This window comes from Equus quagga, chromosome 21 (assembly GCF_021613505.1).
Source record: "Equus quagga isolate Etosha38 chromosome 21, UCLA_HA_Equagga_1.0, whole genome shotgun sequence".
Lineage (NCBI taxonomy): Eukaryota > Metazoa > Chordata > Mammalia > Perissodactyla > Equidae > Equus > Equus quagga.
This window is the reverse complement of record NC_060287.1, coordinates 29,173,652-29,185,971: the sequence shown is the minus strand read 5'-3', so window position 1 is coordinate 29,185,971 and position 12,320 is coordinate 29,173,652. Positions and strand designations below refer to the sequence as shown.

Below are 12,320 nucleotides of genomic sequence, written 5' to 3'. Positions count from 1 at the left end.
ACCAGCAGGCCTGGCTCTGAGAGAGAGGGCTCTCCCCAAGAGGGAGGGGAGAGCACTGTGAGATTGGAGTCTTGGCTTCAAAGGCAACTTTTCCTTCAATTCATTCCTCTGTGAGCCTGGCTCTCGCCCTTAAAAGGACCCAGTTCTGGTTTCTCTGTGGAGAGTGAGCCCTTCTCCATTGCAAAATGCAAACACTCTTCACTGAGGACAGACTGCATGCCAGGCCTTTTACCAGGCACCCTGGGGCACGTGAAGGTGGGAGGGAGGGCCTCACGCTGCATTGGGGGTATTGGGAATTGCACTCTGTGTAGAGAGCTCAGGGACACTTCCAGGCCTCTCCTGAGGTCCTGAGGCATACAGACCACCTCGACATGCTGTAGGGCAGGTCATGTGATCCAGGATAACAGCGACCCCACCTCCTAGGACCTCCCCGAAGATTCAGTGAGATGACACCCTAGCAGCCAGGCACACCCCATTGGGCATGCCCCGTGTGCCCCACCCAGGGCCCAGGTTCTCCCTTTCAAACCTAATGCCCTGGGAAGATGGTACTAGCATCACGGCCATTTTGCAGACAGGGAAGCTAAGGCTCAGAAATGTCTCTTGTTCAAGGTCACAGAGCAGGTGGAACCCAGTCAAGGTAGAACGCTGCCCCATACTCATCAGCCCAATCACGGTCTCCATGGTGCTCACCCCCCCATGACTTACATATTCATGGCTGTTTCTTGGGGGCCCAAGCTCATATTTGAGGGTCCAGACCTGGCAGCAGCCACCCTCCAGCCAGGCCCCTGAGCCCAGAGCATCCATTCAGGAGGTGAGTCCTGGGATGTTTCATTTAATCCTGGAGTAACACAATTGTCAGGTACTGTTATTCCTTATTCTCCCGACATGAGAAGAGATACAGAGGGGCTGGGAGGTCTGGTAACCTGGCTCTCCGTAGTGTTGGGGCCCAACTCAGGATCCAGCTGCCCTGGGAAGAAACAAAAATGTCCCCCAGTCTCTAGGCCTTGATGTCCCCCATCAGTGTGTGATTCCCAGGTGACTCACACTCCTGTCTCCATCACCACACTCTGGAAACCTCCTCCCTCCCAGAGTCCTCCATTCACTCCCACTGCGCCATCCGTCCAGTCTTCTGAGATTTACATTTGCAGGCACATCTGGATACAAGGGCCTCCAAGCCAGTTTCTACCTTGGGGGAGCCTCCCAACCAAGACAGTAGTCACTTCCAGAATTGTCTACACTCGGCTGAAGCAGAGGCTGTTAATTGCATTGCCGCACACGTGGAATACCAAGGGGAGTTGTTTTCACCCATTGCACCCTCCCTGTGGGCCAGGGGCTCCCAGGACCTCTGCTGGGAGGTGGACCCAGATCCAGAGCTTGAGCCTGAGCCTGAGCCTGAGCCGATGATGATGGCCCAGCCTGGCACCCTTCTACAGGGGAGGAAACTGAGGCTCAGAGAGAGCCCACGGAGCTTCTGAGAGGCCTCTCCAGCCCTGTGACAGCCTCTACTGCCCAGAAGATTTGAGGATGAAGAGGCAGCGAATTGCTCGTGGTCCTGTTTCTGGCCCCTCTGCAGTGTTTCGCGGCTGGCCCTTGCTCCGGGCTCCAGGACTTGGCCCTGGACAGCCAAGGACTCAGAGCGCCGCGCTGGGCTGGGAGGACGGCGGAGGGAAGGCAGCAGGCCCAGGCCTACAAGACCTAGAAGCACCAGGACGGGGATAGATTCCCAGCTCTCAGGTCAGCCGAGGCGGGAAGCGGCAAACCCAGCTGCCCGCTGGCACATCCAGCATCCAGGGCTCAGCAGGGCCCGAGGGCTTCCAGACCGAGGCCGCTGCCTCGAGGCCCGAGGCTCGCTCATCCTCATGGACTCGTGAGCGCGAATTCGGATGCGTGAGCCCGGGTACATGAGCCCGGGCGCGGACTCCGGTGTATGGACTCCGGTGCGTGCACCCAGCCGGTGACCGCGGGCTCGCAGGATCCCCGGGGATGCTCTTTGGCTCCCACGCGAACTTAGGCGTCTCTGGCCGGTTCTGAGTGCTTTCTTCTTGGGGAACCCCAACCGTTCCCACAACCAGGGGACTCAAGGGCCATGCCACCGCCGCGGAATAAAAGCTCCCCAAAGGAAAGCCGCGCGCGCGGTCCAAGGCAGCCGCTTCAATTCCGGCTGGTGCAGCCGCGCTGGGGCCCCTGGAGAGCGGGGTGGACCCGGGGAGGGGCGGTGTGGACCGCGTCCACCAGCGTTTTTCCTGCGCGGGATCCTGGAAGCAAGGAGCGAAGGGAACGTCTGAACACTGCTCGTCGCGAGTTCACTGAGAAAGTCCGTTCCCGTGGCGGCCCGAGGACCCCAAAGAAAGACGCAGCTTCCAAACCCAGCGCCCGGTTAGGTCGTCGTGGTCAACCGCGCCACTTTAAGGAGTTGCAAACTGGAAGCCCGCGGGCCTATCCGGCCCACCTGCGTGTCTGTGGGGCTCTCAGCGTGGCATAAAGTGGGGCCCGAAACCCGCGGGGAGGAGAGCGCGCGCTCCCAGCTCGCCGGGCTCCCGCCGCTGCCTCGGGTTGTCCTGCACCCGGACCGGCCCCCGCAGCAGTTTCAGTTTGCGTCTCCTTTCCGAGTAACTGCACCGGGTGTGTACTGCACAACGGGGCAGGGATGCGGTCCGAGGGCCGGCGGGGACGGCAGCTGTGCCGGCATGAACGACAGTCCCTCGCGGCGCCGCCGGCCGCCCTAATGAGGGGCCGCCTGGGCTCACCCGCTCTGGCCCTTCCCCGGCCCGCGCCGCGCGCCCACCCCAGCCCGCTAATTGCCAAAGCCTTTCTGCACCTCCCGCCACCCAGATGGGGGCGTCAGGGACAGATGGGGTGAGGCGCGCAGGGTGAGCGTTAGGAGCGTCATCTAAGGGGGCTGGGGCGTAGGGGGCGGGGGGCAGCGCGGGAGCTCCGAGGATTCCTGACGGACTGCTGACCCAGAGCCCGGCTCTGGGGTGGGGGTGGGGCGAGGGAGGCGAGGGGGACCTGAGTGGGGGTGGGGCGACCTCCCCGACGCGGGCTCTGGAGCCAGACTCCCGGATTACAACCTTGCCACCTCTATTTACTGGCTGTGCCCCTGAGCGAATCACTTACCCTCTCTGTGCCTCAGTTTCCTCACCTGTAAAATGGAATAATTGCACCATCCTCAGTGGGTTACTGTGAGAACTGAATGCATTAATAACACAGGTAAAGCTCTCAGTGCGGTGCCCTTATACGCCTAGCCTTCGCTTAATGTTGGTGCCTCCTCTTCCAGCCTCCTCCACCTATTATTAGCATCCTGAGCTCCCTGGAGGCCAGCCTGGAGCTGCCTCCTTGCTCCCAGGTCTGCCGCATCTGTTCTTCACTGCAGCCCCTGCTCCACACCTGTCCCCTACCCCCATAACCAGGCAGGACTTCGCAGTCAAAGGGCAATAATGCGGTCCCTAAAAGAGAGACAGGGAGTAGGTTTGTGAGGGAGCAAGTGATCCCCTCTCTGCCCTGCCTAGGATGGCCCATCACCCTGACAAGGAGTGGGGGGCTTAGCCCCAGGGCTCTAGCCTATGGGCTGTCTGCAGCCTCCAAACCCAGGAGTGGCATGCCAACCCATGCTGTTCCACGCTCCCTCTGCCCGGCCAGGGTGACATTCAGTGCAGCAACCTCTTACCCTCAGGACGGCCAGGCCTGATGCTGGCCTCCCTTACAGGTTGGCAAAGACAATGAGGGGCTTGTTACCAGCAAGGTGTCTTGAGACCCTTGGTGTAAGGTCTCAAGACCCTACTGTACCTGAGACACTTGTGTGGGGACAGGAAACTTGGTCCAAAGTCTGTAATAAAAGAGAACATAAAATGCGAGGTGGGGCTTTTTGTATAGGGGGAATCACATGCCTTAGTTGAACTTCTCAGGGACATCAAGGTGTTTACTTAACAGTAGGAGTTCACATGGATTGCTAAGTGGATTCTGCTCTAAAGGGAGGAAGACAGAAATTTTTCCAGCACTGAGAGTGTCCAGGGGCCTTAAAACCCAAATGCCTTGGCCCTGGAGCTCTTCTGGTTTCCGTCTGGCAATGAGAAGGACAGGTCCTGCCTACGGGGCTGCCCCAGTCCCAGATGCCATCTGTGTCCCTGGTATGTTGGTCTTCCTACAGCACACGGGCCTTGCTGGCAGTGTGACATCGTCAGTTCTCAGCAACATGTTCCCCCCGTGGGATGCCCGTTAGGTCTGAGGGTTTGCCTGGCTCCGCTGCTCACTGCCTGTCTCTGGGATGCGGAGATCCAACTCTACGGGTGCCAGAGGCGCCCTACAGCACCCAAGGGGCTCTGGCCAGTCCTCCAGCACCATATCCAGGGAATCATCATTTTCTGTGACTCCTGCCCAGTAAGGGGGAGAGGCACCTGAGGACACTGCGCTGGGGCACAGAGAAGGGGGAGGGCTCTGCTCCCCAACATCGCCTTAGCTGAGTTCTTAGGGGAAAGGGCAGGAGGAAGAATCTCAGAGACCATGGGGTTAGTGATCGAAGTCCCTGGGCTAGGCGGCTAAAAGCTGGGGAACCGTGAGGGCCACGTGGGAGGTGGAGAAGCTAAGCTGCGGCCCAGCGCTCCAGACAACCTCTGGACTGACGCTCCCAGGACAGGGACCGCCATGCCAGGTCCTGCAGACCGCTCTGCCCAGGACTGCTCGCTACCTCCCTTTCCCTTCCCCTCTCTCAGTAGGGGGCCCGCCCCCAATTAAGGGCCCTCGGGAAGTCAGAGTAGCTGCAGAACACCTTCTCAGGCTCTACTCAGAAGCCCAGACGCTGGCCTGAGCCCCTCACCCCGCCCCCGCCAGTCTAGGGCCACCCCCGGCGAGGAGCCACCTGCTCTGGGTGGCCATGCGCGCGCTCGTGTGCGCCTCTGTGTGCCTGCTTGGCGTCCAAGGACGCTCCGCTCTCGCACGTGGTGGCCGAGATCCCTGGCTGGGCACGCAGTTTAGGCGGGTGGCTCCGGAAAGGGCCCGGAGCCTGGTTGGATCTAGTCCCTCCTTCCTTGGGGGCCCAGATCTGGCCTGCCGGGCGGTTGGATGCCGGCCGAGAGCTTGGGTACCGGGGCGGGAGGAAGACTTGATTTATTTCAACAGCTGCCCCTCTCTGCAGACGCCGGAGCCCTAGCCCGCACACGCCAGCCTGACGGTGGGTACAGGAAACCGCGACTACCACCGAGACCCCGGCCCCACCATGCTGGTTCTCAGCTCCCACCCTTCCGAGTTCCAGCTTCTTCGCGTCCCTCTGTGTCTGCAGTTGGACCCAGTTTTGAATTCTTAACACATTTCGTTTCAAATGGGACTTCGAAATAAAAGCTACTAGATACTGCCCTACCCTCTTCTTTGATTCGCCAGTGCAGCTCGGGTCCCTGTCCCGTTCCTCACCCGTCCCCAGCCGCTCGGCCTTTTCCCAGCTTTCGGTGAAAAGCGAAGCCCATTCGAGGCCTGCAGCCTCGGATCCCTGGGCGCCTGCTGTTCTGGCCAGCAGCCCGACACTACCTCCTGGAGGACCCGGCACCACCTGTCCCCGCCCTAGGGGATGGGGCCGCCCTCAGTCCTGGGCAAGGGGAGTCCGCTGGCGCCGGGTCAGGGGCCGACCTCAAGAAATGGGGTTCCGACTAGGGAAACCTTCTCCATCCCCAGGTGCCCCAGGTGCAGGGACCTTTCACCGGTGACTACCGAAGACGTGGTCGGCGAGAGAGCCCAGGGTCGGAGGACCGGTCTACTGCGCCCGCACCAGTCGCGGCTTTCAAGGGACTGCATCTCCCGTAAGCCCGCGGGCTGGAAGGCGGCAACGTGGTCTGTCCTCCTCCTTGACCCGAAAGGCCGAAGCTTTTTAATTTTTACCCAGAATCTCTCTTAAGAGCCACGTGCTAAATTTATATTGCAATTTTGGATTATGAGGAGCCCAGTGGCCGCGAGGAGACAAGCGGTGGCCCCGGGGCAGAGCATGGAGGCCGAAGCACGGCTCCTGAGAATCTCGCTCTGGGTGACCGTTCCCAGCACCTGACACCTTGCACGTCAAGGCCCAAGTGGGCGCCCGGGGAGGGTCGTGCATCGAGCAGGGAAGGGAGCGAAGGGTTAGTGGATCCTGCGCCCAACGCTCCCGCAGCGCTTTGCCCCGAACGCGGTGGCGCCGCAGCCCGGGCCCCACGTGGCTGGTCCGCAGCTGAAACCAAGGGAAGCCGCCGGGCAGGATGGGGGCGGGCGATCGCCTCCGAGGAGCAAGAAGATAAAGTCCTGGCAGGCAGGGGGCTGAGCGGCGGGACCCCACCCGAAGGCACGGCCCTCGCCCCCCGGCCCAAAGTTCCGCGCGCTGGGAGGGAACTTTTCACTTTCAGCGAACTCAACCCTCAACCGAGGGGAAAAGGAGTTTCGGATTGGGCGTCGGAAAATAAAAGTAAGAACAAGCGAGTTGTGAGAACCCCCGGAGGATGTGCTCAAAATGTGTCTTAAAGAGAACGTAAGTGTGTTTGGGGGGGTGGGGGGGGGGTGGCGGGAGAAGGAGAATAGTCAAACTATTTTTCTCCGGGATGAAACCAGCGGAATGGTCCCCAAATCCGGCTCCAAGGGATGGAGTACTGAACTCCCTTCTCGGGATGGCTCCCCGCACCCCCACCCAACCATACGGCTGGAAGACACCCGACTTTAGATTTTATTTAAAATCTCAACACTCGATCATTTATTTCGTTTTTGCAACCAAACAAGTAATAAATATTATTTAGCACTTTTTTTCTTTTTACAAAAATAAAACAGATGATACACTCTCTGCGAGGGTCTGCGTTCAGAGGAGAGATGTTACTTGGCAGACGCTGAGGAGCCCATATTGCAACTCGGGTAGCGCCGAGGCGTTTCTGCGGACGCAGGAAGCACGTGGAGGAGTTTGTCATTTGTGTTAAACTTGGCAAAAAGAAACCGAAATAGAGGAAACCCAGCTTAGACTCCGGTGGGGCTGGCAGTCACGTGAGCAAAGCTTAGCCGCACGCACTTACCTCATCATGGATATTATATTTACACACCCAAGAAAGAAAACTTTAAAAAGCCAAGAGAACCCACAAATAACCCAAGCTGGATTCACGGCAACAGCCTGTGAGTTCCGGCAAACCCTCAGGTACCAAAACGACTGCCCCAATCGGGTAAGAAACCAAATCATTTCGTGCTCAGAGACGGAAAGAATGGGGAAGGGGGGAGAGAGTCTATTTTAAAATAACTAAAAACCACCCGCCCCCAAAGTCGACAGTTTTAGGTTATTCCAATCCACAAGTGGTTCTACTCTGACCGTCTATAAAGCTTGCTCATGCTGTTGACAAAGGAACATCGACAGATTATCCAGACTATCGGAAAACCACAAACCCCCAAACCAATTGGAGCGACAGGGAGGAACGGCAACAGTTCTCAGACGGTTGTGGGTTTACCCAGCTATCGAGATCCGACACGACCCTAAATGCTTCTGGTACCGAATGCCAGCTTCCAAATAACTCGCTGTCCCTGGCCCTGGGCCAGGGACGACCCTTGAGGGAGAGGCCAGACCGCCGCTCCTGGAGGGCGGCTCCCGCGAGTCTCCCACCCGCCAAGGAAGGAGCGAGGAGAGGAAGTCCTCAATGCTCTCCTCCCTGCCCCCCGCCCCACTGTAACCTAGTGCTGCCCGCGCCGAATGCGACCTTGTTCACGGGGAAACCACAGTTTATAGGATCATCTTTTTTGTGGGGGAGAGGGTCGAGGGAGGGATGCACGCAGCGGTGCCTTCTTATAAATGGTGTCTACCGGACCAGCGCTGTTTAAAGCCAGAGAGGGCTGGACCAGGTCCGGGAGCGAACGCCCCTCTCCCTCCGCACTGTTCAGCGCGCGCCCCAGTTGCTTAGCTTCCCCGGCGCTGGAGTCCTCACCATCGCCCCCCACCCCAGCCCATGGTCCTGCGCTCCTCCTCGGAACTGAGTTCCCAGACCGCAGCGCCGGCCGGTCCTTGCTTCCCCCGCGGCCTCTGGGCACCCCTGCTCGCCAGAACGCGCCGGCGCGGGCCCGCTCACTTAGCGTCGGAGGTGAGGCGCGGCAGGCTGCCGGTGCCCATGGCCGACACGTGGTGGTGCGGCGGTGGCACCTGACACATGCTGCAGGGGCAGGGCATACCGCCCCAGTGCTGGAAGCCGCCGCTGCCCCCGCTGCCGCCGCCTCCGCCCCCCAGCGGGGCCGCCGCCGCTGCCGACGGAGACTTGAGCAGGCCGTGCGGGGGCCGAATGGAGCCGACCGACGACAACCCGGAGCCGGGCAGGGAGGCGCTGGACACCGCGGCGGCGGCGGCAGCAGCGGCGGCAGCGGCGGCGGCCGGAGGCAGGATGGGATGGTGCACAGCTGGGTGGTGCGCGGCGTGCGCGGCGGCCGCGGGGTGCGCCGTGGCGGCGGGCAGGGGCGCTGAGTGCGCCAGGCCGCCGCAGGCCGACGGGTGGAAGCCGGCGTGGTGGCCGCCGTAGATCTCGCTCACCAGCCGCTTCATCTCCTCCAGCGAGTTGGTGAGCATGAGGATGTAGTTGCGCGCCAGCAGCAGCGTGGCGATCTTGGAGAGCTTGCGCACGGACGGGCCGTGCGCGTAGGGCATGACCTCGCGCAGCCCATCCATGGCGATGTTGAGGTCGTGCATACGCTTGCGCTCGCGGCTGTTGATTTTGAGGCGCAGCTGCTGCAGCTCGGGCTCTGTCATCTGTTTCTTGTCCTTCTTGGTGGACGACGCGGCCGCCGACGACGTGGACGATGAGGTGCTGGACGAGGATGACTTGAAGCCGCCGCCGCCCAGCTTGTCCCCGGGGTGCGCGCCCGCCGTGCCCATGGCGCCACGCAGCTCGGCGCTCAGCTCTGGCGGGCAGTCGCTCGGCGTGGACGAAGACACGGTGCCTCCCGTAAAGCCGCTGCCGCCGCTGCCCTTACTCCGGGCGGGCAGAAAAAGGTCATCGGGCTCTGGCGACGACGGACGGCTGGACACCAGGCTGGCGTCCGAGTCCATGGCCCCGAGGGATAGTCGCGCTTTGGCTGAGTCCTCCCTCCCTTGGCCCTCAGAGCTTCCACGCACACCTCCTGCAGAGAAGAGAAAAAAACAGGAGAGAGACAGAGATCGATGGAGATCAATAGAGAGAGGCACGAAGTCGGTGAGAGAAAAGCCGCTCCCGTCTGCACCGCAGCGCGGGGTCCAGGCGCGGCGGCGGGTCGCTCTGTGTCCACCTCGCTCTCTCTGGCCTTCCTTCCAGCGGTACACAGGTACGCTTAAGTCGTCTCTCTGTTTCCCTCCCCGTCGCCTCCCCTCCACAGGTGGTTTTGTTTCGGGGAGTATGGATGCCCCTCAGTGAGGGTGGCATTCTAGAGGTTTTATGCCTTCAGTTAGGAATGGGAAGCCTGGATCTCCAGGACTGGAAGAGTAGCGAGCGATGGTTTTTTTTTGGAGGGGGCGGGGGGAGGGTGGAGATCTAAACAGAGAAGTATTTGGTTCCTCAAACGCATCCACCTTATCTCCATCGACACCGCGGAGCAAACACACGCGCACACACGCTCGCAGCGCCCGCGCGGGGCCCAGATTCCATGAGCTGCGTCGGGGACCGCGGAGAGCTCGCCAGCTGACCGGGACTTGGGGAAAAGGAACTGTCGTCGCCCCGACTCCTCGCTTTCGGGCGTAGGGGATGCTGCGATGAGTGTCGGGAGGGTCAGAGCAGCGAAGCCGCTCAGGGGAACTGACTGGTGGGGGCGGGATCGGAGCCCCCTCTATCAGAGCTTCCTGGGTCGCAGCTGAGTTAAGGGGCGTCTGTTCCTGGGATACAGGCAGGGACTGCTGGGGGGCGGGGACACTTACTGTGGATGCAATTAGAGGAGCTGGTTCCCCAAAGCCGCAGCAGAGAACCGTGGTCCGGGCGCTGATGTCGCGTCGGTCTATAATAAGCATCCGCACCTTTCGGCGCTCTGCCCGTTTTTATAGCCCGGTGGCGGCGGCTACGGCGGCGGTGGCCGAGGCGGGGGCGGGGAACAATGTGCGGGTCCTGGAGGGGCCGCGGCGCCAATGAGCTGGGCCCGCCCGGGGGGCTGGGAAGCTGATGTCATCCGGGCTAATTCCGCTCAATGAAACTCGACCGGCCCGGCACACGCCTCCTCCCCGCGCGCAGCCAATGGGGGCCCGCGGCCGGGAGATTCTTGGGGAGGGACTGGAGGAGGGACCGAGGGCGAGGGGGTAGGGGAGGGCAGGCCCGTGGGGGAAGTAGAGAGAGCCGAGCGCGGTTGGGACCGAGGGAAAGAGGAAACGTTGTCACACTTCTATAAAAATACGGTGACCACAGAGTTAGGCTGGGAGATGGGGTGGGCTAGGGGCTCTGCAGACAGACTAACCTGATACCCAACGCAGTCGTATCTTTTGGGATGCGCGCGGATAACCCTAGCGACCCAGGAGCCGGGGCTAGAGTCTCCTCCTTTGCTTTTCCTCTCGCTCTTTCTGGGTTCTCGCCGCCTGTCCCCACATCATGGGTTTCATCAACTGTGGGCATTTTGAGCCCCAAAAGGAAAGGATAACCAGGCACAAAGCTCCTACTTTCTTCTCACTCTAAGCGCGCGTCTAGGTGGCCGCTGTCGCAGCTCGTCGGGCGGCCGGTAGCGCCCCCAGCTGGGGCCAGAGTTTTCAGAGGAAGAAGGAGAAGGAAGCAGGAGACCGACTCCAGGACGGTGTTTTGAAAGAAATCACAAGTCTTCATTAAGTTGAAGATGACTCGAGTAGACACCGGAACGAGTTATTTTCATACAGTAACCACGCTAGAGGCGAGCCCAGAGTTAAGAACCCCCTTCCCAGCGCGGGAACCGGATGATGGTATTTTCAGCATCATCTTTGTGGTCATTACCACGCCATGGGGTAGGGGGCACGTGGGTTTGCCTGCAAAAAGAGGTCTCAGGTCAGGGCAAAAACTTCTGCTCACCATGGGCCGACAGCGAGATCCAAACACTCGCGGCCGCGTTCGGTCACATTTTACAGCAGCCTGGCTCCCAAACCCAGAAACCCTTGGCCATGAGGAATTAAGTCGGGTCTGGAGAAGCGCATAACTGAGGTAGTTCAGAGATACCGACGCATCTACCCGTTTTACAGATGGGAAAATAGAGAGTCTGGGTCTGCCTCAAGCCTACAGAAAAAATGGCTAACCTTTTGCAGCGCAGCCCAGACTGGACTGGACATGCCAGCGCTGGCGGTTGTTTATCTAGAAGCCGCTGTCCGTCTTCCCAGATGTTAACCTTTTCCCTCAGCTGAGTTTCTCACATGCATACATTTCCCGGACAGAAGTGTTTGTTTTGGCAGATCCTGAACTCCAGCCGTTTATACTGTGTGTGTGTGCGCGCGCGCGCACACACACACACGCACAAGCCGCGGCCCTCTCTCCATGGGAGTGTTATCATCTTCTGGTTACCACCGTTTTTTGAGAACTTTTAATTTGCATGTGTGGCTTAAAAAATAGACACATAGGCGTAGTAAGGAATTCGCCTTCAAGGAGCAAAGTTACAAAATAAACAAATACAAAAGGAAACCCCCGCTGTGGCTTCCAGGTCCTGGCTAGGTCCCCCTATCCCGTCTGTGCTAGAAAAGCCCGGGCGAGCAGGCTCTCTCCTTCGCCTCAATCTCGTGCCTTCTGGAGCATTATGTTTCAACCCGCGTGTTTTCCAGCTGGCTCTGCAGCCATCCATTAAATATGTATTTAAAACATGAAGAACTGAAGCGTGGAGATATGTCGTCCAACCGTTACGGAGGATGACCCATAGCCGCTCAATTAGGAGAAGCGGTCACATGGAAGAACGCAGGGAACAGGGGGTGGGGACCAGGAAGAACTCAGATATTTAAGGATCATTTCTTTGAGACTCCCCGGCCACCGGCGGTGAGGACATTCATGAGGCTGTGAGCTGTGGGCCACCAGCTGGGGCGTGGACTTGTGCGCACGCCACTGCATCTAATAAACACCAGCAGGCGCAACGTGTACGCGTCTGGGTTGCAGCCGCTGGGGTTAGTCCAGCGGGGAACGCGTGTCCCGGAGCCCCGGTTCCTTTTTTTGTTACTTGCCACCGGCGACTGCTCTGCGTCCAGCGGTCCTCGAGAGTGCGCGTTCTGGGGTTCTTTACGCTCTTGCTGCAGTAGCTGGAATTGGAAGCAAGGGCGAAAGTTGTGGGGCCGCTACTGGCACGGCGCGAGTTTAGAGCCCAGGAAGGTCCGGAGGCAGGAGAGCTGGTGTGCTCGCCAGTTTCCGCACGCTCCAGGCCCCAGCCCCGCGCCACTGAGCCGAGGCAGTCAGTGGTGGCTG

The 12,320-nt window shown here is 60.1% G+C and overlaps 1 protein-coding gene across 1 annotated transcript; it reads right to left on the bottom strand.

Moving 5' to 3' along the window:
- Positions 1-8,041: 8,041 nt before the first annotated feature.
- On the bottom strand, positions 8,042-9,932 carry LOC124231267 (oligodendrocyte transcription factor 2). Its single transcript, XM_046647952.1, has 2 exons — positions 9,851-9,932; positions 8,042-9,084 (listed from the first exon to the last, which is right to left on the bottom strand). The coding sequence occupies exon 2, from the start codon at positions 9,011-9,013 to the stop codon at positions 8,042-8,044; it is 972 nt and encodes a 323-aa protein (XP_046503908.1). The 5' UTR covers positions 9,014-9,084; positions 9,851-9,932.
- Between the last annotated feature and the right edge of the window lie 2,388 nt (positions 9,933-12,320).

Coding starts and splice junctions, on each gene's coding strand:
- LOC124231267 (XM_046647952.1), bottom strand. CDS start 9,013: ATGGACTCGGACGCCAGCCTGGTGTCCAGCCGTCCGTCGTCGCCAGAG.